The 24,338-nt window shown below is 41.1% G+C and overlaps 1 protein-coding gene across 3 annotated transcripts in view; it reads right to left on the bottom strand.

The window, feature by feature from the left end:
• Window positions 1-24,338, bottom strand: part of adarb1 (adenosine deaminase RNA specific B1) — a 222,378-nt gene that overhangs the window by 41,101 nt on the left and 156,939 nt on the right. For 2 of the 3 annotated variants that reach the window (XM_033024436.1, XM_033024437.1), the window contains 2 exons: window positions 17,679-17,762; window positions 8,989-9,929 (listed from right to left, as the gene is read on the bottom strand). In XM_033024436.1, the coding sequence (XP_032880327.1) occupies window positions 8,989-9,929; window positions 17,679-17,762 (1,025 nt within the window). Of the gene's footprint in view, window positions 1-8,988; window positions 9,930-17,678; window positions 17,765-24,049; window positions 24,059-24,338 lie in introns of all 3 variants that reach the window. The other variant, XM_033024438.1, reaches the window with a different exon arrangement.

Raw genomic sequence — 24,338 nt, 5'->3', positions numbered from 1 at the left:
TTTATGTTACAGGGCTAATGTGCAAACGATAGTGTGATCTAGCAGTACACTGGGATCACTGAGAACAACCTCATGCCAAAATGAGCATTGAGCAGTACAAGATTAGAATACCAGGAAATGTTATTTTAAAAAAGTGTACAATTTAAAATGTATGTTTTAATATGATACAATAAAACTTTATTCATCCCTGGAGGGAAAATAGTCTGCCAATAGTCACAACACACAACAAGATACACAAAAAAGTTGAAATTAAAATTAAATTAAAAGTGAAGTGAAAAAAAAGAAAAAGACAAGAGATCTATGGGTGGCTGGCTGTTGTGTGCACAGCGCCTGTTTCGTGCTTCCAGTGTTCCTTTTAGATAAATTAAAAATAATGGCACCTAGAAAGATTTCTGATGAAAAAAAGGGGAATTGGCAAACAAGTTAAGCTGGCTTTATCTAATAGAAAAATGAAAGGCAGAGGTTTACTGAGATAACAACACGACTTTGCTGTTAGTATCATCTGATTGATTAATCCATAAGTATAGATGATAGAAGTCCTAAATGAAAACAGAACATGCAGAAATACACTGCAGGCCAGGCAAAATCTGTGGATTTTTGCTGACCTGTTTTGTGCTTCCAACTTGTTTTATTTGATGGAAATTACTCAACATCATTATCCACAATACAAACATTACTCTATTAAGAGCACTGGGAGCATAAGCAAGCTATTCGGCCCTTTGATCTTGCTCTGCCCTCCAATATATTTTTTCCTGACATTTTCTATTGATCTCCTGAATATACTTGGTGCCTGAGCCTCCAGTCTACTTTGGTAGAGAATTGCAAAGGTTCACTGTTCTCACTATTTCTTCTCAGCTCTGTCCTGAATGGCCAAGCCATTATTTCAGAGATGGTGATTACTTGTTCCACACATCCTAGCCAAAAAGTATGTCTGCATTAAATGTCAAACCCTATCTTATTTTTTTTCAATATAATGTGTTAATTTCTCATTCTTCTTAACTCAGGAGAGTATGGTCCCATTGTTTAATCTCTTCTCAAATGACAAACTACCATTCCAGGAATTATTCTGATGAATCTTCATTGTCCTTTTTCAAATGCAACTTTAACCTTCCATAACTAGGGAGACTTGACGTGCACACAACATTTAAGATGAGGTCTCAGGATAAGGCCTCTATTAATGGAGCAAGATGTTTCTACCCTTGTATTCAATTCATATTGTTCAGCTTTCCTAATTGCTTGCATCAGCTGCATATTAATTTCTCAGTGATTCAAGTACAAGGACACTCAGCTCCAGCTGCACACAACATTTTTCAAATTCATATCACGCCCCAGGATTTTGGGATGTACAAAATCTTTGCGCGCGATCTGCGTGACGTGCAAATGACGCCCAAGTGGGACAGGCCCTTAAGGACCAGGCAAGAGGTACAGATGTTTCAAAATGCATACCTCCAGATTCAGGGAGTTTCTTCCCACCTGATATCAGGCAACTGAACTGTCCTCTCGCCAACCAGAGGGCGGTCCTGACCTCCCATCTATCTCATTGGAGACTTTTGAACAATCTTTAATCAGACTTCACCTTGCACAAAGTGTTGTACCCTTTATCTGTACACTGTGGAAGGTTTGATTGTAATCATGCATATGCTTTTCTTTGGCTGGATAGCACACAATAAAAAGCTTTTCACTGTATCTTGGAACACAGTACAATAATAAACTAAACTAAATGAGGTTTAAGGTGAGAGGGGAAGGATTTAATAGGAACTTGAGGGGCAACATTTTGACACAAAGGGTGGTGGGTATATGGCCAGAGGAGGTAGTTAAGGCAAGTACTATCACAACATTTAAAATTCATTTGAACAAGTACATGGACAAGCAAGGTTTAGAAGGATATGGGCCAAATACAGTTCGATGGAGCATATTGGCTGGTGTGGACAAGTTAGGCCGAAGGGCCTGTTTCCATGCTGTATTACTCTACAACTCTATGACTTGATGCTCCCATGTGAAGGAACCAAAGGAATCACAGGCCATCTTATTTCTTACCCAATAATATTTCCCACATTCATTGTGCAATGTTCTTTATTTATTTCTGAACCTTGTCTTCATAATGTAATGATTGTCTTTCTAATGACTTCATCTAATCAGATAGAACATGCTATGCGAAGAATGTCAACGTGTGACCTTTCAGGAAGAGAAATATCAAATTCAAACAAAGATTTTACAAAGGAATCTGACTTTGGAAGGATGAGACATTAGATTAACATAATAGTTCTAAGGTATTTACGGGTGTGTGCATCACATCACAAGTCTAATATGTACCCCAGAAGTGGAAAAGCTCCATTTATGCAAGGCAGCCATGGTTACCATGCATAAAGCAAACAGAAGTATCACACAAATGTTAGGTAACTAAATTAGATTAATAATAGAAAATAAACCATTCATTTAAAAATAGTAAGACCTGCAAATGAAAATAGTAAAAAAAGTTTACAAATAACGCAAAAGCCAACAGGAAATATTTCTACAAAACATGAAGCTGCTTAAGCACATGCTAGCCAATTAAAAATAAACTATTAATGCAGTAATATACAAGGCCATTGCAGATGTATTGAACAAGCATCAAGCTTACAGCACAGAAAATTGGTAAATTACCAGTAATGAAAAGGAAAAATAAATCAAGATGAGAAACTCAATGGATTTAATACACGTTAAACAAAAAAGGAGGATCGAGACAGATGGTTCTCCTTGACTTGACCATGTGTGCTCCAGGATATTAAAATAAGTGACAAAGCTCTTTGGGATTCAGAAACTGTTCTATTATGTTGAAATTTTGTTGATGTTACCATATTATCAAAGAATGGTTGTGCAGTGATTAAATTGAACTTGTATTTCATAAACTTGGAATAGAAAATTGGAGACACGAGTTCAAATCTTACCACCATAAATGGAAATTTCAATCACCTGGAGATAAAAACATATTCTCAGTAGTCCTTTGGTAGACAAAAATGCTGGAGAAACAGCGGGTGAGGCAGCATCTGTAGAGCGAAGGAAATAGGCAACGTTTCAGGTCGAGACCCTTCTTCAGACTGATGTGGGGGTGGGGGGGTTGGGCGGGAAGATGAAAGGAAGAGACGGAGACATTGCGCTGTGGGAGAGCTGGGAAGGGGAGGGGAAAGAGGGAGAAAGCAGGGTCTACCTGAAATTGGAGAAGTCAATGTTCATACCGCTGGGGTGTAAACTACCCAAGCGAAATATGAGGGGCTGTTCCTCCAATTTACAGTGGGCCTCACTTTGGCCATGGAGGAGGCCCAGGACAGAAAGGTCGGATTCGGAATGGGAGGGGGGGTTGAAGTGCTGAGCAACCGGGAGATCAGGTTGGTTATTGCGAACCGAGCAGAGGTGTTGGGCGAAGCGATCGCCAAGCCTACGTTTGGTCTCACCGATGTAGAGCAGCTGACACCTAGAGCAGCGGATGCAATAGATGAGGTCGGAGGAGGTGCAGGTGAACTTCTGCCACACCTGGAAAGACTGCTTAGGTCCTTGGATGGAGTCAAGGGGGGGAGGTAAAGCGACAAGTGTAGCATTTGCTGCGGTTGCAAGGGAAAGTATCAGGAGAGGGGGTGGTTTGGGTGGGAAGGGATGAATTGACCAGGGAGCGGTCTCTGCGGAAAGCCGAAAGGGGAGGAGCTGGGATCCCGTTGGAGGTGGCAAAAATGTCAAAGGATTATCTGTTGTATGTGACTGCTGGTAGGGTGGAAGGTGAGGACAAGGTGGGACTGTCCTTGTTACGAGTGGGGGGTTGGGGAGTGAGAGCAGAGTTACGGGGTATAGAAGAGACCCTGGTGAGAGCCTCATCTATAGTAGAAGAGAGGAACCCCCGTTCCCTAAAGAATGAGGACATGTCCGATGCCCTGGTTTGCATCCTGGGTGCAGATGCGACGTAGATGGAGGAATTGGGAGTAGGGGATGGAGTCCTTACAGGAAGCAGGGTGGGAAGAAGTGTAGTCCAGATAGCCATGGGAGTCAGTGGGTTTATAGTAGATGTCAGTCAGTAGTCTGTCACCTGCGATGGAGATAGTGAGGTCTAGAAACGTTAGGGAGATGTCGGAAATGGTCCAGGTGTATTTGAGTGCCGGATGGAAGTTAGTGGGGAATTGGATGGTCAGTGAGTTCTGTATGCGTGCAGGAGGTAGCATCACTACAGTCATCGAAGAAGTCACCTTCCACCATACCAGCCGTCACATACTACAGCTAATCCTTCGACATTGTCACCACCTCCAATGGGATCCCACCACTAGTCACATCTTCTCATCTTCTCCCCTTTCAGCTATCCGCAGAGACCGCTCCCTCCATAACTCTCTGGTCAATTCCTCCATGGCCAGAGTGAGGCCCACCGTAAATTGGAGGAACAGTACCTTATATTTCGCTTGGATAGTTTACACCCCAGCGGTATGAACATTGACTTCTCTAACTTCAGATAGCCCTTGTTTTCTCACTCCATCCCCTTCCTCTTCCACTAGTCTTTCTGTCTCCGACTACATTCTATCTTTGTCCAGCCCCCTCCCCTGACATTAGTCTGAAGAAGGGCCTTGACCTGAAACGTCACCCATTCCTTCTCTCCAGAGATGCTGCCTCACCCGCTGAGTTACTCCAGCATTTTGTGTCCACCTTTGATTTAAACCAGCATCTGCAGTTCATTCTTACCCACACATGTGTGTGTGTGAGTGTGTGTGTGTGTGTGTGTGTGTGTGTGTGTGTGTGTGTGTGGTGTATTTGTGAGTATGTGTATATACTCACAGAACTTTTTTTTTCCTCTCTCATTTATCATATTGTTTACAGTGTACTATGTTTACATATTCTGTTGTGCTTCAGCAAATTAGAATTTCATTGTTCTATCTGAGACATATGACAATAAAACACTCTTGACTAGTAAGAAAATCTGCAAACTTAACTTTTTATATCATTTACACATGTACATTACGGAGCATTCATTCAACTGAACCAGATATACTTGGTAGCTCGAGCACAGAATGTACAGTCAGGGGACTTCAAAGTGCAATGCCAAGATCCACTTGGTAGCACCACCAATAACCAAGTATGATGAGTACCAAAAGACTAAGCTGCAAGACGACATCTAAATCAGGTAGTGAGTTGAACCAACAACAGAAATAAAATAACCTTGTCTCATCCTTACCTGTCTTTTGCATATTTATCTGTCTATGACTGTGTTGGTGGATTGATGAGAGTAGATTGGGGATAGCTATCCCATATTAAGCTCCAAGACCTATATAAATAGTTATTAATGGGGGCACAGGCCTGTCTAGCTAAACGTACGTGAGTAGGACAGAAAAAAACAAACCAGAAAATGGAAAATCCTAAAAAAATTAAGGTGGTTAGGCATCATCTGTGGAAAAATAAACAGTTAATGTTTCAGATGGGGGGCCCTTCATCAGTCCTGAGAAAGAGAGAAATAGGTTGTCAGGGTAGCAGCTATATGTATGTGGCCATGTAGTTCTGATATAGTGGGACATGTTCAGCAGTTCAGACTATACAGAGAGAGGGAAAATGGGCAGATGGAAATGGTTCTGATATAGAAGTGAGATCATGTTATCTAACGGTACAAAGTTTCATGTTAAATCCAGAGATGGCAATGTGCCCAGATGGAGGATGAAGAGATGTTTCCCGAGCTTGCATGAAGCTTTTTGTAAAAGAGTAGGAGGTCACAGACAGTGAGCTCAGAGTGGGAAGGGGGTAGTGAATTAAAATGGAAGGCTACTGGAAACTCAGGATCATTCTTGCGGACAAAGCACAGGAACTTTACAAAGTGATCATCCAATCTTATTTGATTTCTCCAATATAGAGAAAGGTCATATTATATACGGTGAATGCAGAAGACAAGGTTGGAAATAGTATGTGAACTGCTCCCTTTGGAAAGAACGTTTGGGTCCCTGGTGGGAAGTGATGATTCAATGGACAGTTGCCACACCTCATGTGGATGCATGTGAAAGTCCTAAGGTACAGGGGCTGGTAAGCAGGGATGGGAGAGTATAAAGGGAGTCACAAAGGGAGTAATCCCTGCAAAATGCTGAAAAGTGATGTGAGGTGAATTTATGAATGATGGTGGAATATTGATGGAGCTGGCGTTATTATAAAGGATGGCACATAGCATGTGGAGGCAGTGGGATGGAAGATAAAGACTGTGGGAACTCTAGAGTCATAGAGCCTTACAGTACCAAAACAGGTCTTTCAGCCTAACTCATCCATGCCAACCAAGATATCCCATCAAAGCTAGTCTCATTTGCCTTTCCCTCTAAACCTTTCCTATCCGTGTACCTGTCCAGGTGCCTTTTAAATATTGTTATTGTATCTGACAACTACCTTGTCAGGCAGCTAGCTCCATATGCCTACTGTCCTTCGAATGGAAAAAGTACCCCCAAAAGTGCCTATTAAATCTCTCTCTTCTCACCTTTAACCCATGTTATTGCCCTGTCCCACTAGGCGATTTTTTAGGCGACTGTCAAAGTCATAGCAGGTCGCTGAAAAATCGGCGACTGGACTAATGGGCCTGTCCCACTTAGGCGATTTTTTAGGTGACTGCCGACGACTATGGCAATGGAATTCACCGAAGTCAGCACCGGCAACAACCTACATCACCTGGCGACAACCTACGTCATCCTGGCGACAACCTACGCCATCCTGGCGAGAACCTACAACAACCTACGACAGCACCTACGTCAGGAGAAGACAAGCTACGACAAGCCCACGGTCGCTGAAAAGTTTTGAACATTTCAAAATCCAGCGGCGACCAGAAAAACGCTACGGCTCTTTGGGCGACTGAGGAGACTACTCACGATCATACAGGTGACACCCCGGCGACCGTGTGGCGACAGCCTAGTCGCCAGCAGTCTCCTAAAAAATCGTCTAAGTGGGACAGGCCCTTTAAACATTTATGCCAGTCTTTGCAAAGCATTACAAATGGAAGCTCATTGGTACCCTTTTGTATCAAGTCACAAATATGACTACATTTTTCATTTCACACTCTATTCAAGAGGGATATGGGAGTCAGGTTTACAAAAATTAAAAGTAGCATGACTACCTCACTGACTGGCATGAGGAAATATAAAAATGAAGTATCATAAAAGCAGTGAGTTTTTAAAAATGGAACAGATTCTATAGTGATCTGATAGAGGGTTTTATAATTAGCAAGGGAAAGGAAAGATTGATGGGTGCAGTGCAAGGGACCGAGATCATGCAACGTTAGACACAGCCATATGTGAACGTGACAGCTCTGAAAGATTCTCCAATTAGTACAATAATTGAAAAGGAATGGACAAAACAAAACAAAAATGGTAATAGAAACAGGTGGTAACTGTTTGAATTTCAAAAGCAAGTGTCACCAGCAAACATCTGAAAGATTTAAGCCATGCACTTGTCAATATTTCTAAGCGTATAGGGAACCGTTTTTATTATATATCTGTAGTATTTAGAATTATTTATTCATTTAAAATACAAAATCTTACCAGTAAAAGCAAATATTAATATTGTACACCTTTCAAGAGCAAAAACAAATTGTAAAATATGTTTTCATACATTTGTTCAAGGTGCAATTGCTAAGATAGTAAGTAGAAAGAGGGCAAAAAAAAGAATTATTGCTCAAACCCTTGCCAATGATAATAGGAATCATGAAGAACCAAGAAGACAATTTGCTTGGAGACCAAAAAAGACACAAAGTGGTAGGCTAACTTAGAGGGGACAGGCAGCTTCTTTAGAGAACATGGATAGGTGACATTTCAGGTTGGGACTCCTCTGAAGAAAATATTGCCTGACCCACTGCATTACTCTAGAACTTCCTGTCTTTTTAAGGCAATTTGCATGTCAATTTTGGCATGCTTCTGGAAAATATTTGATAAATATTTATCCTAACACTATGCCCTCTTTTTATAAAAGAAAGAGAAAACACTGCACTCATCGAGTCAGAAAGCATCAATGGAAAGAGAAACGTTTCAGGTCAAAGATCATCGTTAGAACTAGGAAATCGAGTAAACAAGTGATTTTCAGAAAAATGGTGGGTAATGGATAGAACATAGGGAATATGTATGATAGGGTGAGGCAAGGTTGCAGTGATGATAAACTGTGGAGGTCATCTGGTTGCTGTGTTAATGGGGGCAGTCTAATAGGCAGGATAAGGTGATAGGTGTTGCATCTTTTCATATTACTTGAGCAGTTTCATAGGAGAAGTAGTTGGTGGGGATGGAAGAACGGACCAGGCAGACCCCAAAGGGAATCGTCTCTTCCAAATGTTGAAAGGGAAGGGGTAGATAATGTGTCTGGTGGTGGAATCTTTTTGGAACTGTCAGACATTAAAAAGGATGAAATGTAATGGCATGGAAAGTGAGGATCAGGGGATCTCTCTTTGCTCTGTCCAGGAGGTGAGGTGATGAGAGCAGGCATGCAGGAAATAGAAGAGATATGGCCAAAGGTTCTATGAACTATGATAGAGAAAGAGATCTTTCAGGGCTGGTTAAACATTTTACTTTTATTTCTTTGCATTATCACCTTTTTATTACCATAAATTAATGCTTGGAGGATCACTACAACTTATCCCCACAGAGCACTGGCCTTCCCCGTCGCAGAAGTTCACTTTGTTCCATCCATTCTCTTTCCATCACCTTCTCTGCAACTTAAAATTAATATGGGTTTCTCCCTCTTTACTACCTCCGATGAACGGCTTTTGATCTGAAACATTAACTCTGTTTCCCTTTTCATGGATGTCACTTGACTTGCTGAGTTTTCACTTCAGATTCTCAGCAAATGCGGTTTTAAAAAAAAATTCTAGTCCCCTATTATTTTGAGAATGGCAAGGCTGATTGCTGTATGAAATGTATTTGTATTCTCCTTGTATGCACAAACAGTATTTTGTCGAAGACTTTTATCCTAAATGTTAACGAAACACTAATTTGTGTTAGTGGGTAAAATGTTTAAATGCAATTTTCCTACCTGAGGCAGGTGAAGCTGAAGTCCTTCACTGAGAATAGGTTGCCGTGATGGAGTTGAGTCCAGTTGCATGTTAAACAGAGTTTGAAGAGTTGCTTGAGCGGCACGAGCCTTTGCCAACTTCTTGTTTCTCCCTGACCCTTCAAACATCTGCCCATCTACTGTCACAGCCATGATGAAATTTTTTGCATGGCTCTCTCCACTCTCAGAAACAAACTCATATTTGAGTCCTGGGCGCAGTTCATTCAGGATCATGACTGGGTTCTTTCCACTAGTCATGACAAAAGAAGATGGAGTAATCATTGCTGACTGACCTACAGTATTTCCTCCAGCAACACACGAGACACCAAAAGAATTATAGTCACCTGAATTGAAGGAACCATCTCCATTGGACCCTAAGAGGTAAGGATCATCTCCTTGTGCTGGGGTTTCAAACCCATTAAAGAGAGTATCTGGAAAGTCAGAATGATCTGAAGTAAAGTCTGTATTAACATTCAGCATCCGACCCATAGCCAAGTGGGCCTCAGAAGCATTTGGAAACTGGACAAAGGACCTCAGGGCTCTTTCAGCTACATGTAACTTGGCTTTTTTCTTGGTGGGTCCAGATCCTTCAAAGTTTTGTCCATTGACCTCAACAGCCATGATGAAAACAGGAGCATGGACTGGGCCAGATTGACTCAGCAACTTGTACTGGAGGCCTGGTTTAATTTCATTTAATTGCATAAGTGCATTCTTTGGCAGAATGGGACCTGGTGTTTTCTTCCTCTTCTTAGCACGGAACTTAGGATGTGAGTGCCCATTATTGCCTTCTTCCAACGGTCGTTTTCTGTTAATGGAGGAATTGCTGCCATTTGAAAGCTGCGTCTCACCAGGTGTTTGATTGCTTTCCTTAAGAGAGACGTTCTCCAGATTACGGTTCTCTTTTACGTCAGTGCTGCTTGAACCTGCAGTGCCCAGAAAGAGCAACTTACAACACCTTTGTTGTAGAATCTTGTAAATGTAAAATTTAAAGATTCCTCATCTTTCTTTGCAACAGAATGAATGATGTGTCTGATATTCATCTTGGAATTGGAGAGTTTGGATTTAGGCCAATGACAGAATGCGAGAAAATAGATTCAACAATTAAATTAAAAAAATACAAAAAAAATTAACAACCTAAGTTAGCCCAAAATGGTAATGAAATCCCAAGGATAAAAGCAGCAGATAATATTTATTTGGAGAGGGCAGGAGGGTGGGGAAGAGTAAGAATATTAAGATTTAATGTTATCACAATAAAGGGCTCTAAACTCCATGATTATGTATAGACCTCAAGGTAAACGATTAAATTACTGCAACACTAAAGCACTTTCCAACTTATATTTGAAACACCGTATATACTTGGAACGTAATAATTAATAATCCCTTTGCTAAATACTCCTGACTATAAGAATTTGCACCTTTCAACATTAGTGCATTCTTCCAAGATGTTTTCTAATATGTTCATCATCGGCTCTGACCTTCCTTCCATCGAGGGGATTTATCGCAGTCGCTGCCTCAAAAAGGCTGGCAGTATCATCAAAGACCCACACCATCCTGGCCACACACTCATCTCCCTGTTACCTTCAGGTAGAAGGTACAGGAGCCTGAAGACTGCAACAACCAGGTTCAGGAATAGCTACTTCCCCACAGCCATCAGGCTATTAAACCTGGCTCGGACAAAACTCTGATTATTAATAACCACTTTCTGCTATTTGCACTTTATCAGTTTATTTATTCATGTGTGTATATATTTATATCATGGTATATGGACACATTTATCTGTGTTGTAGTAAATGCCTACTATTTTCTGTGTGCTTAAGCAAAGCAAGAATTTCATTGTCCTATACAGGGACACATGACAATAAACTCACTTGAACTTGAACTTGAGTACAGAGAATTGGCAGGTCTCCTGTTTCTTTGCCAAGTCATTCTATTAATGATTGCTAGAATATGAAAATAAATATCTTGTACTAATTCACTACCTGCTTTACTCCACCGTCTTACATAAAAAGTATAATCATAGGGGGAATGACCGAGCTGTGTTCTACCAGTGTCATCAGGGGTCTCGAAAATACTTTTTTTAAAGATGCTTTTAAAAAATATAGTTACATAATTATAGATATGTTATGATAGAAAACTTAACCAAAGTACACTTCTAATGTAGGAATTACAGAATTAAAAATATATATTCATTAGAGCTTAATTTATTTATATTCCCTATCTGTTCATATATATATTTCAATGTAACCAAGGTGAGCTGCTAAATTATGTGTTTTGATGTCTTTATTTCATTGAAATCTAAAACTCCGTGTGTCATCCATTTACACAATGTGTGCAAGTCACATTATCATAGACAATAGACAATAGGTGCAAGAGTTGGCCATACGGCCCTTCAAGCCAGCACCGCCATTCAATGTGATCATGGCTGATCATCAACAATCAGTACCCTGTTCCTGCCTTCTCCCCATATCCCCTATCTTCAAGAACCCTATCTAGCTCTCTCTTGAAAGTTTTCAGAGAACCGGCCTCCACTGCCCTCTGAGGCAGAGAATTCCACAGACTCACAACTCTCCGAGTGAAAAAGTGTTTCCTCATCTCCGTTCTAAACGGCTTACCCCTTATTCTTAAACTGTGGCCCCTGGTTCTGGACTCCCCCAACATCGGGAACATGTTTCCTGCCTCTAGCGTGTCCAAACCCTTAATAATCTTATATGTTATCCTGGGATGTCAGGACTGTCTTATGAAGAAAGACTGGATAGACTTGGTTTATACTCTCTAGAATTTAGGAGATTGAGAGGGGATCTTATAGAAACTTACAAAATTCTTAAGGGGTTGGACAGGCTAGATGCAGGAAGATTGCTCCCGATGTTGGGGAAGTCCAGGACAAGATCACAGCTTAAGGATAAGGGGGAAATCCTTTAAAACCGAGATGAGAAGAGCTTTTTTCACACAGAGAGTGGTGAATCTCTGGAACTCTCTGCCACAGAGGGTAGTCGAGGCCAGTTCATTGGCTATATTTAAGAGGGAGTTAGATGTGGCCCTTGTGGCTAAGGGGATCAGAGGGTATGGAGAGAAGGCAGGTACGGGATACTGAGTTGGATAATCAGCCATGATCATATTGAATGGCGGTGCAGGCTCGAAGGGCCGAATGGCCTACTCCTGCACCTAATTTCTATGTTTCTATGTTTCAATAAGTTACCCTCTCATCCTTCTAAACTCCAGAGTATACAAGCCTAACCGCTCCATTCTCTCAGCATATGACAGTCCCGCCATCCCGGGAATTTACCTTGTGAACCTACGCTGCACTCCCTCAATAGAAGTATGTCCTTCCTCAAATTTGGAGACCAAAACTGCACACAATACTCCAGGTGTGGTCTCACTAGGGCTCTGTACAACTGCAGAAGGACCTATTTGCTCCTGTACTCAACATAGCACACATGAAAAACAGGAAAACATACCATCGAGTGCATCTTTGGATTGAATTATGTTTCTTTACCCATGAGGTATGTTAAATCATTGCATATATTACCTATTTGAGTTCAAATTATATATCAGGTAGTACTTATTGACCAAGCATGTCCATTCATGTGTGTTGGAGAGAGTTGAGGGGTAGGTTGATAAGATCACAGGGTTCCTCATACACATCATCTCATTCCATTTGCAAAGTTGATAGAATATCAGTCAAATTTTCATTTATAACATCCTTCAGCAAAATGTCCATAGGTTACTCATTTGGAGCTCAGAAAAATATCTGTCATGCCAGAGTGGGAATTCTTAATACCAGACAAAGGGGAACAGGAAGGGCTAAACCTGATAACATTATAAAATACAACATTGAATCACGTTCAATCAACAGTTGCAATTTGGTCACCACAAACACATGACTCCAATTTCCCCATGTTTACATGCACACCTTAACGTATCTGCTTGCTGTTAATGACGGATTGATCATGGATGATACTGTTTGTTATAAATATACTGTCAATACAAATGAAAGGATATAATAAATATGAATTTCAGTTTACAGTTTTCCAAAAATAATAATTACGTGCAATAATTGTAAGCCATATAATTTATACTTTGATTATGTGTTTAGGTACAGGAAGCAAATGCATTTATAAAACATCTGCAGCAAGAATACGTGAGCCATTTGCATGAATATCTGGATCTGACATTAGAATAGGCACCAGCTCATCATGCAGAGGTATTTGCCTACTGATGATAAATATGATTATTTTAGGTGATAGAGCCAATTTTCAAGACCACAATGCTAGATACTGAAATTTAAGAATATACCAAGATTTAATATTTGAGATTAATCACAACAACTAAAATCACAAGACAAAAGTTGCAAAACAATGAATAGAATATTAACAATTCATATTAAATATGTCCTCTATTTAATAATAGCAAATGAATGAGTTACTTCAGTGAGCATGTTCACATGAGTAGATAGCGACACCAATGAATGGACTTTCCTTTCTTTTAGCTCATTTACCAAATTCATCTTTTGAAGGCCACCGTGCAAACCAACAAACATATCACAATGCACAGTGCCGAAGACTACAATACATTTACCACATTGCAGCACAGGAGTAATTTAAGTTACTTAGAAAATTCCTTTGAAATGGCAGAGAATTAATTCTAAACTCATTTCTTATTCTGCAGCTGCTTTATTTGGTTTAATATAATTTTTAAATACAGTTGGTTAATTAGCTATAAATGTTTTAAATTCAGCCTTAACAGCCGAAAGAAAACACTATGTTCGTGTATTCATGCTCACTGAGTTAAATGTGTGAGAGCTTCAGGGAATAGCTGCTGCAAGAACATTTCACATATATGAATACCCACTCTGGCAATGCATTATTAGAAAAGGTATCTCGACATAGAAGAATATTCTGGATCAAATTAATACACCTTTCTATAAAAAGCAAAATTTGTTTAAAAATATAACTCAATACAACATAGATATATGAATGACATTTGAAAAGTGTGCTGCAGGCAAATTATTACACTAAATAACCAATGAAAAGGGTCATTGCATTTAGTCAAATATATTCTAAGTGATATGGCAAGTCACACCAAGCAACAGCACCACATATTGTTTAGCTCCTGTTACGCTCTCAGTGCTTTCCCATTAAGCACACTATATTTGACACTGTTTGTCCATATTGTCACGTATATAGTGGTGACCGGCTATCAAAACATAAGCAATATTTTAAGATTGCTGAATAAGTGGCAAACACGTAACTTAAGTGGCAAATTTGCGTTTTTAGTTGGATGTGAACAGCTTAATAAGTGAAGCTTTTTTTGCTGGTCTAACTCACCTCATGTTTTGGGGGGGATTCTGGGCTAGCGATAGCACACTATTTGAAACTTGGTTATGTTTGTTTAAGATAATATATGCACTTGGAACTAAATTCCCCCCAAAAGGTTTTCATTGCAAATGATAAATAGAATGAGTGGATAAGCAAAGATTGTAAAATTGGCTTGCTCTCTGACAATTACATTCATAAAAGTCCCCTAGGTATCAACAGATGAAACTAGTTCAGAAATGGCTGTGAATTGGGACATTAGGCTTTCTTTTGGCTTTGTACAACATTAAGCAGCTCTGTATTAGGAACTTGCCTAAAAACATACTTAAATGTGAACATAAAACAGTGATAAATTCTAGAACTGATTAAATAAGGAAGGAATGCCCTGGTTATACTTAATAAATAATGTTATTGGAAGATATGAAGCAGAGGGGAAAAAAGTGCATTCATATACAGGTGATTAAACTTATTGGCCCTGATCCCATGTCAGCAGGAATATTGGGATAAAACTGAAGAAATGTTGTGGGGCTGAGATATTTGTTGTTCTGCTGCCTCTGCTGCACCAGCACTCCTCTTGGAGTTCAACAGGACAGCTCGAACATCTGCAGACTTTCCAGCTCTAAGCAGAACATCATCGTGCAGAGTCCATGCCAGGTCAAACTTGTTGAAAGCACAGCAGTCTCCATGTAAATTAATGGGAAGAACCACAGCTGAAAGATTTTATTTTTAAGCTTTTTAAATTTTTTTTTAAATTTGGTGTTTTAAATATAATACAATGGAATGTTTATTTTGTGGAAGCTCCCAAGCTTAGCCAAATTCCCACCTTGTGACTGCCTGGGTCTGTGATGAAACAAACAGCGCACTTCAGAAGTAACTGGACAGTGAAATTTGGACATCAAAAGATCTGTAAAATTGCTAATTATGAACAACAACATTTCAAGAAATGAAGCAGCATTCAGTCTGAAGAAGGGTCTCGACCGGAAACGTCACCAATTCCTTCTCTCCATAGATGCTGCCTCACCCGCTGAGTTTCTCCCGCAATTTTTGTCTACCTTTGATTTTTCCAGTATCTGCAGTTCTTTCTTAAACATTTAAATTTCAGGTTTTCCCACAAAATAGAATTATCGGTCGCAAAAGCAAATGCTATTACAAATTAATTTGGTCGGCCTTCAAGGCCATGGCTGTTTTCACCACAAAATCAAAGATTATCGGTGAAGGTTGACACTCACATGGAGTTTTAAGATCACTACAACATTTTATTACACGGATAGATGTCACTCTGTGCATTTCAATGGAGAGAACTGCTGTAAAGGCTCAGGGTTAAAGTAGATTTGATTAGATTTCATTGGTTTATTATCATTTACTCCAAGGTCCAATGAAAGTCCTTGTTCACATTAGGATCGCAGAGTAAACAGTATACAAACAGTAGTGATAAATACAACAATATATACAACAGCAAGCGCAAAAGAGCAGATTGGTGCAAGATGTTGGTGCCAAATCCAAGTGCAAATGAATATAATGGTACAATTATGGAATAACTGAATGAGGTAGAATTAAGCGTACATGGCATCAAAAGGAATAGGGTGTAAAAGAGGAGATTGGTGTGGGAGTAGGATAGCAGTAGGGATGAATATATTCCTAAATCTGGACATCTGAGCTTTATAACTCATGCAAAGGGAAGAGATTGAACCTTCCATTGCAATGAGGAATGTGGAGGAGTCACTATGGTGGATGTTTATGTTAAAATGTGTTTCGTGTGTTCTGTTGCTTTTTATTTGTGACTGACTTGGCAAATGAAATTCCTCGTATGCTGCAAAACATACTTAGCTAATAAAGTATTATTGTGATTGTGATCTTCTCCCAGGAGAAGAGAAAAAAAGGAATAGGGGCCGACAGTCATCCAAGACAGTAATGCCTGTACAGGGTGGTTAGCATTTTCTGGATTAAATGAGTTTTAACTATTTAAATGTTTTAATATCTTGAAATATTTTTTAATATTTAAGTTTATTTTCTGTTAGAAACATTCATAAGCTTCATAGTGCGGCTTAACAAGTTTTTCTCTGCGTTCCCATTGGCAGGGACTTGCTCTGACTATCATGTCATATTACTTATGTCTCAAATGTGCAATCAGCATTCAGACTAAAGACTAAAAATTCCAATGAAGATTACTGGGGCGTGAGTAGTTGAGCAACAAGTGTAACGATATTACCTGTTTCCAAACATTTCTCAGTCATCTTTACATGGGACAAACATTATCTTTATTGCAAGTATCTGCAAAGCAACATGAATATGAGGAACTTTAGAAAATGGACACCTTCAATCCCTTGTATTACAGTTAACAAATACACTAACTGCAGAAATTTCCCTCTGTCACTTCAATTACTTATACACTCTACCTTTCCTTCTTCATTTCAGCTCATTTATTATTTACCAGTTCTGTTTCTACCCTATTATCACATCCTGTTCCCTTTCCCACACCCACCTCTTGTTTATGTTGGCCTTTTCTCCTATTTACCATCAAATTATTTATGCACATCACCCATCAATAAAGAAGATATTCCTCTCAAACACAGCACCCAAAAATGAATATAGATATTCTGCTGCCAAACCTCCTAGCCACTCCTAGGATTTATTTTTCATTTCCTTGATTGAATCTGCCAATCTTCTCATCTTCAATTCAACTAAGATTTTGATGCTTTGCAATTTCCAACCTCAGTTAATGATTACATATGCCAACTTTACCAATGAAGAGATGGAGGTCTTCGATGTGAAAAGTTAGCTCAGTTTCTATTCCCACAGATGTGGCTTGAACGGCTGAGTATTTCCAGCATTTTCTGTTTCAATGTGAATATTTTATATTATGCAATAACCCACATCACTATTGCACATTATTTCCTGTAGTAATTGAACAATGACAATTATAATTGGAATTTAGTTGAATTCAGTTTCGCCTGAACTTGTGAGATTTCAGACACCTAGTGCACACCTGCGTTCAGTCCAACACATGGGAGAGGTACCTAGAGTTAAGCATCTGGTTCACTGTACTTTTTGTTACAAACTGCACTCCAAAACAACTGCCTGTGAAAAAATATGTAGTCTCCACTTTGCTTCTGCTCGTATTGCAGAAAATCCAAATTTGCATGAAAAGTAAAATAACACATCTCAGTTTATTGATAGTGTAGATATGAAATCTGAAAAGGTAAGAAGAATTCATTAGTTCAAAACACAAAAGAGAACCAGTGAAAATGAGTTTTCAATGACTTTGCAACTTAAACAGCAACAAAGGTTTTGTTTTTTATCGGAATAAAGGGGTCAGCAGTAGATCGTATGTTCATATACTGAAAAGGTCAGCATTCTTACTCATGTTTTCACCATCCTCATCATCCACATCCAAAGTAAAATATTTCTGCTGGCTTCTCGACTGGTGGTAGCCAAGTGATCTATCTGCAAGACAATGGAAGTTATCATGAAGCATTTTTGGTTCCTTCTAGTTCAGGCAAATGTTACATGGTGTTACAAAAGAGAATTTTAAACATGGATGACATATTACAGCGTGCATTAAACAACAGATGTATTTATAAACATATTTAACTGAGATAAATAATTAGAAACAAAAATAGTAATTGCAAGAAATGTGTTAAAAAAAACAACCCACAAATCATCATTTCAGTGAAGATTGGCGAAGGCACCACACCAAATGCAACGGTTATGTCTGACATAAAGCTGTGGGATCAGATATAAAGTATATACAGCCCTTCAGCTCAGTATATTAGAGAACACCCATGGACCTAATCATGAACACAGGTTTTCCGCAAAGGTTGGAGAGTAGCAGCAGCAAGAAGCAGCGAGAGCTAGTATTGATTATATTATCGAGAGCCCAGGTTCGAGTAATCTAAATTGGCCCTGAAGTAGTTGATTAGGTAACAGATAAAGAAGTTCAGCTGTATGGGTGCGGCGTTGTTGGGAGCGGCCTTGTTGAGGTGAAGTGCCTTGGTGAGTAAAGTGTGAGTTTTTGGCTTGAGAGTCTTCAGCGAGGAGGCTGAGGCAAGGAGGCTACACTTGATCGAAATTTGTGATTTTGGTCCACTGAAGAAATGTCAGGCAAGTTGGTGCAGTGTGTTTCCTACAGGATGTGGGAACTCAGGGACACCGCTGGAGCTTCTGGAAACTACACCTGCAGAAATTGTGTCCAGGTGCAGCTCCTGAATGAACGTGTTGGAGAACTGTGGGTCCCTTGAAGGCAGACACGGGTGAAATTATTATGGGCAACAAGGTAAATGGCAGAAGAGTTGAATAGGTACTTCGGATCTGTCTTCACTAAGGAAGACACAAACAATCTCCCAGATGTACTGGAGGACAGAGGATGTAAGGGGGTAGAGGAACTGAAAGAAATGTTCATTAGGCGAGAAATAGTATTGGGTAGGCTAATGGGACTGAAGGATGATAAATCCCCTGGGCCTGATGGTCTGCATCCCAGAGTTTTCAGGGAGGTGGCTATAGAAATAGTGGACGCATTGGTGATCATTTTCCAATGTTCAATAGATTCAGGATCAGTTCGTGGATTGGAGGATAGCTCATCTTATCCCACTTTTCAAGAAAGGAGCGAGAGAGAAAACGGGGAAGTACAGACCAGTTAGCCTGATTGGTGGTGGGAAAGATGCTGGAGTCAATTATTAAAGAGGTAATAATGGGGCATTTGGATAGCAGTAAAATGATTAGTCCAAGTCAACATGGATTTATGAAAGGGAAATCATGTTTGACTAATCTCCTGGAATTTTTTGAGGATGTGACAAGTAAAATGGATGAAGGGGTGCCAGTGGATGTAGTGTATCTAGACTTTCAGAAAGCCTTTGATAATGTCCCGCACGGGAGACTGGTGATTAAAATTAGAGCACATGGTATTGGGGGTAGGGTGTTGACATGGATAGAAAATTGGTTGGCAGACAGGAAGCAAAGAGTAGGAGTGAACGGGTCCTTTTCAGAATGGCAGGCGGTGGCGAGTGGAGTGCCGCAAGGCTCAGTGTTGGGGGCCACAACTGTTTACCATATATATTAATGATTTGGAAGAGGGAATTAGGAGCAACACTAGCAAGTTTGCAGATGACACAAAGCTGGGTGGCAGTGTGAACTGTGAAGAGGATGTTAGGAGGTTGCAGGGTGACCTGGACAGGTTGAGTGAGTGGGCAGATGCGTGGCAGATGCAGTATAATATAGATAAATGTGAGGTTATCCACTTTGGCGGCAAAAATAAGGGGGCAGATTATTATCTCAATGGGGTTGGGTTAGGTAAGAGCGAGGTGCAGCGAGACCTGGGCGGCCTTGTACACCAGTCACTGAAAGTTGGCTTACAGGTACAGCAGGCAGTGAAGAAAGCTAATGGAATGTTGGCCTTCATAACAAGAGGATTTCAGTATAGGAGTAAAGAAGTTCTTCTGCAGTTGTATAGGGCTCTGGTGAGACCACATCTCGAGTATTGTGTACAGTTTTGATCTCCTAATTTGAGGAAGGACATCCTTGTGATTGTGGCAGTGCAGCGTAGGTTCACGAGATTGATCCCTGGGATGGCGGGACTGTCATATGAGGAAAGATTGAAAAGACTAGGCTTGTATTCATTTGAGTTTAAAAGGATGAGGGGGTATCTTATAGAAACATATAAAATTATAAAAGGACTGGACAAGCTAGATGCAGGAAAAATGTTCCCAATGTTGGGCGAGTCCAGAACCAGGGGCCACAGTCTAAGAATAAATGGAGGTCATTTAAGACTGAGGTGAGAAAAAACTTTTTCACCCAGAGAGTTGTGAATTTATGGAATTCCCTGCCACAGAGGGCAGTGGAGGCCAAGTCTATGGATGGATTTAAGAGTTAGATAGAGCTCTCGGGGCTAGTGGAGTCAAGGGATATGGGGAGAAGGCAGGCACGGGTTATTGATAGGGGACAATCAGCCATGATCACAATGAATGGCGGTGCTGGCTCGAAGGGCCGAATGGCCTCCTCCTGCACCTATTTTCTATGTTCTATGTTTCCATGTAACTGGAAAAGCAGCCAGATGACCTCAGGGTCATCTGGGAAAACGAGAATTTCCTGGACAGGACCGACAGTGAGGTTGTCACGCCAAGGATACAGGAAGAGCGAAGGTGGGTGACTGTGAGAAAGGGGAGTAAATGTGGAATGCAGGAGATCCCGGGGGGCAGTGCCTAATGAAAACAGGTACACCCTCTTGGGAGTTGTCGGGGCAGACGACGCTTCCAGTCCGAGTGGCAGACAGGTCTGTGGTTTCAATCCGAGCAATGAGACTCGACTGGCGAGACCGATGTCGGGCAGAGCCATAGTGGTGGGTGACTTCTAGGGTGGTTATCTCTGGATTGCTTCGTGCTGATGAGGGCAGGAACAGGGAGATTGGGGATCTGAATGTGTGGCTGCGGGGCTGGTGCAGGGAGCAAGGATTTAGATTTATAGACCACCAGGATCTCTTCTGGGGTAGGGGTGACCTGTACAAAAGGGACAAGTTACACCTCAACTGGAGGGGGACCAATGTTTTGGCAGGAAGGTTTGCTAGTGCTACACGTGTGGGTTTAAACTAAATAGCGGAGAGGAGGGGAGGATTTGACAAATTGGGAGTATAAAGATGGAGTTCAAGGGGAAGTGAGTACAGGAAAAGTCACAAAAGACTCCCGAATTAATGGGAAGGAAAGTTTGAGAAGGGTTAAGAGAGTAAGGTCAGGGCCAATAGTGAAGGGAAGGTGAATATCGAAGTTAAAGTGTTGTATATGAATGCGTGAAGTGTAAGAAATAAAATGGATGAGCTTGAGGCTCAGTTAGAAATGGGCAAATATGATATAATGGGAATTACAGAGACATGGCTGCAAGAGGACCAGGGCTGGGAACTGAATATTCAGGGGTATACATCCTATCGAAAAGACTGACAGGTGGGCAGAGGGGGTGGGGTAGCTCTGTTGGTAAGGAATGAAATTCAGTCCCTTGCGTGAGGTGACATAGAATGAGGAGATGTAGTCAGTATGGATAGAACTGAGGAACTGTAAGGGTAAAAACACCCTTATGGGAGTTATCTACAGGCACCAAACAGTAGCCTTGATATAGGGTGCAAGTTGAATCAAGAGTTAAAATTGGCATGTTGTAAAGGTAATGCTACGGTGGTTATGGGAGATTTCAACATGCAGGTAGACTGGGAAAATCAGGTTGGTACTGGACCCCAAGAAAGGAGTTTGTGGAGAGCCTCCGAGATGGATTCTTAGAGCAGCTTGCACTGGAGCCGACCAGGGAGAAAGCAATTCTGGATTTAGTGTTGTATAATGAACCGGATTTGATAAGGGAACTCAAGGTAAAGGAGCCAATAGGAGGTAGTGACCATAATATGATGTTTAAATCTACAATTTGAGAGGGAGAAGGGAAAATCGGAAGTGTCAGTATTAAAGTTGAGCAAAGGGGACTATGGAGGCATGAGGGAGGAGTTGGCCAAAGTTGACTGGAAAGAGACCCTAGCAGGAACAACAATGGCAGGTATTTCTGGGAACATTACATAAGGTGCAGGATTAGTTCATTCCAAAGAGGAAGAAAGATTCTAAAGGGAGTAAGAGGCGACTGTGGCTGACAAGGGAAGACAAGGACAGTATAAAAATAAAAGAGAAGTATAACATAGCAAAGAAGCCAGAGGATTGGGAAACTTTTAAAGAGCAACAGAAGATAACCAAAAAGGCAATACGGGGAGAAAAAATGAGGTACGAAGGTAAGCTTGCCAAGAATATAAAGGAGGATAGTATAAGTTTATTTAGGTATGTAATGTGAAGAGGAAAAAAATAGTTAAATTAGTTAGTCCCTTGAAGACAAAAACAGGTGAATTTATTATGGGGAACAAGGAAATGGCAGGCGAGTTGAATAGGTACTTTGGATCTGTCTTCACTAAGGAAGACACAAACAATCTCCCACGTGTACTAGTGGCCAGAGGACCTGGGGTGACGGAATAACTGAAGGAAATTCACATGAGGCAGGAAATGGTGTTGGGTAGACTGATGGGACTGAAGGCTGATAAATCCCCAGGGCCTGATGGTCTGCATCCAGGGTACTTAAGGAAGTGGCTCTAGAAATCGTGGACGCATTGGTGATCATTTTCCAATGTTCTATAGATTCAGGATCAGTTCCTGGGGATTGGAGGGTACCTAAAGTTATCCCACTTTTTAAGAAAGGAGGGAGAGAGAAAACAGGGAATTATAGACCAGTTAGCCTGACATCGGTGGTGGGGAAGATGCTGGAGTCAATTATAAAAGATGAAATAGCAGCACATTCGGATAGCAGCAACAGGATCGGAGTCAGCATGGAATTACGAAGGGGAAATCATGCTTGACTAATCTTCTGGAATTTTTTGAGGATGTAACCAGGAAAATGGACAAGGGAGAGCCAGTGGATGTAGTGTACCTGGACTTTCAGAAAGCCTTTGATATGATCCCACATAGGAGATTAGTGGGCAAAATTAGGGCACATGGTATTGGGGGTAGAGTGCTGACATGGATAGAGAAGTGGTTGGCAGACAGGAAACAAACAGCAGGGATTAACTGGCCCCTTTCAGAATGGCAGGCAGTGACTAGTGGGGTACGGCAAGGCTCGGTGCTGGGACCGCAGCTATTTACAATATACATTAATGATTTAGATGAAGGGATAAAAGGTAACATTAGCACATTTGCAGATGACACAAATCTGGGTGGCAGTGTGAACTGTGAGGATGCTACGAGGATGCAGGGTGACTTGGACAGATTGGGTGAGTGGTCAGATGCATTGCAGATGCAGTTTAATGTGGATACATGTGAGGTTATCCATTTAGGTGGCCAAGAACAGGAAGGCAGATTATTATCTGAATGGTGTAAAGTTAAGGGCCTGTCCCACTTGGGCATTATTTGCGCGTCATTTACACGACATCATTTACGCGTCACGACGCACACACATGGCGTGCATTACATGCGCATGGCGCGTGGTGAGATGTGATGGCATAGGCAGTGACGCGCGGTAGCGCGCGGCTCCCCAGGACTTTGGGATTCTCAAAATCCTCGCGCGTCAATGACGCCCAAGTGGGACAGGCCCTTGAGGAAAAGGGGAAGTACAACGAGATCTGTTCATCAGTCACTGAAAGTAAGCATGCATATACAGCAGGCAGTGAAGAAAGCTAATAGCATGTTGGCCTTCATTGCAAGAGAAGTTGAGTATAGGTGCAAAGAGGTCCTTCTTGTTGTACAGGGCCCTAGTGAGACCACACATGGAGTATTGTGTGCAGTTTTGGTCCTCAAATTTGATGAAGGACATCCTTGCTATTGAGGAGTGCAGCGTAGGTTCACGAGGTTAATTCCCAGGATGGCGGGACTGTCATATGTTGAAAGAATGGAGCTACTGGACTTGTATACACTGGAATTCAGAAGGATGAGAGTGGATCGGATTGAAACATATAAGATTATTAAGAAGTTGGAAACGCTAGAGGCAGGAAACATGCTCCCAATGTTCCCAGAACCATGGGCCACATTTTAAGAATAAGGGTAGGCCATTTATAAAGGAGATGAGGAAAATCTTTTTCACCCAGATAGTTGTGAATCTGTGGAATTCTCTGCCTCAGAAGGCAGTGGAGGCCAATTCTCTGGATGCTTTCAAGAGAGAGTTAGATAGGGCTCTTAAAGATAGCAGAGTCAAGGGATATGGGGAGAAAGCAGGAACGGGGTACAGATTGTGGATGATCAGCCATGATCCCAGTGAATGGTGGTGCTGGCTCGATTGGCCTGCACCTATTGTCTATTGAATGTACCTATGCCCGACCTCCATCTTGCTCCACACTTCCACCAGGCTCAGAAGGCTAGGAAGTTCAGACGATGCAATGCACACGCTGCAGTGGTCCGAGACAGAACTGACAGTTAGCTGCCGAAACTATGCCCTACTGATGTGAAGAAGTCCACACAATGATGGAAATAGTCAGAGCTGCGTCTATATAGGCCACAATATCAGGAATATAATTTAGGAAAGGTCTGT

This window comes from Amblyraja radiata, chromosome 7 (genome assembly GCF_010909765.2).
Source record: "Amblyraja radiata isolate CabotCenter1 chromosome 7, sAmbRad1.1.pri, whole genome shotgun sequence".
NCBI lineage: Eukaryota > Metazoa > Chordata > Chondrichthyes > Rajiformes > Rajidae > Amblyraja > Amblyraja radiata.
The sequence above is the reverse complement of the archived record's forward strand: the minus strand, read 5'-3'. Positions and strand labels throughout refer to the sequence as shown.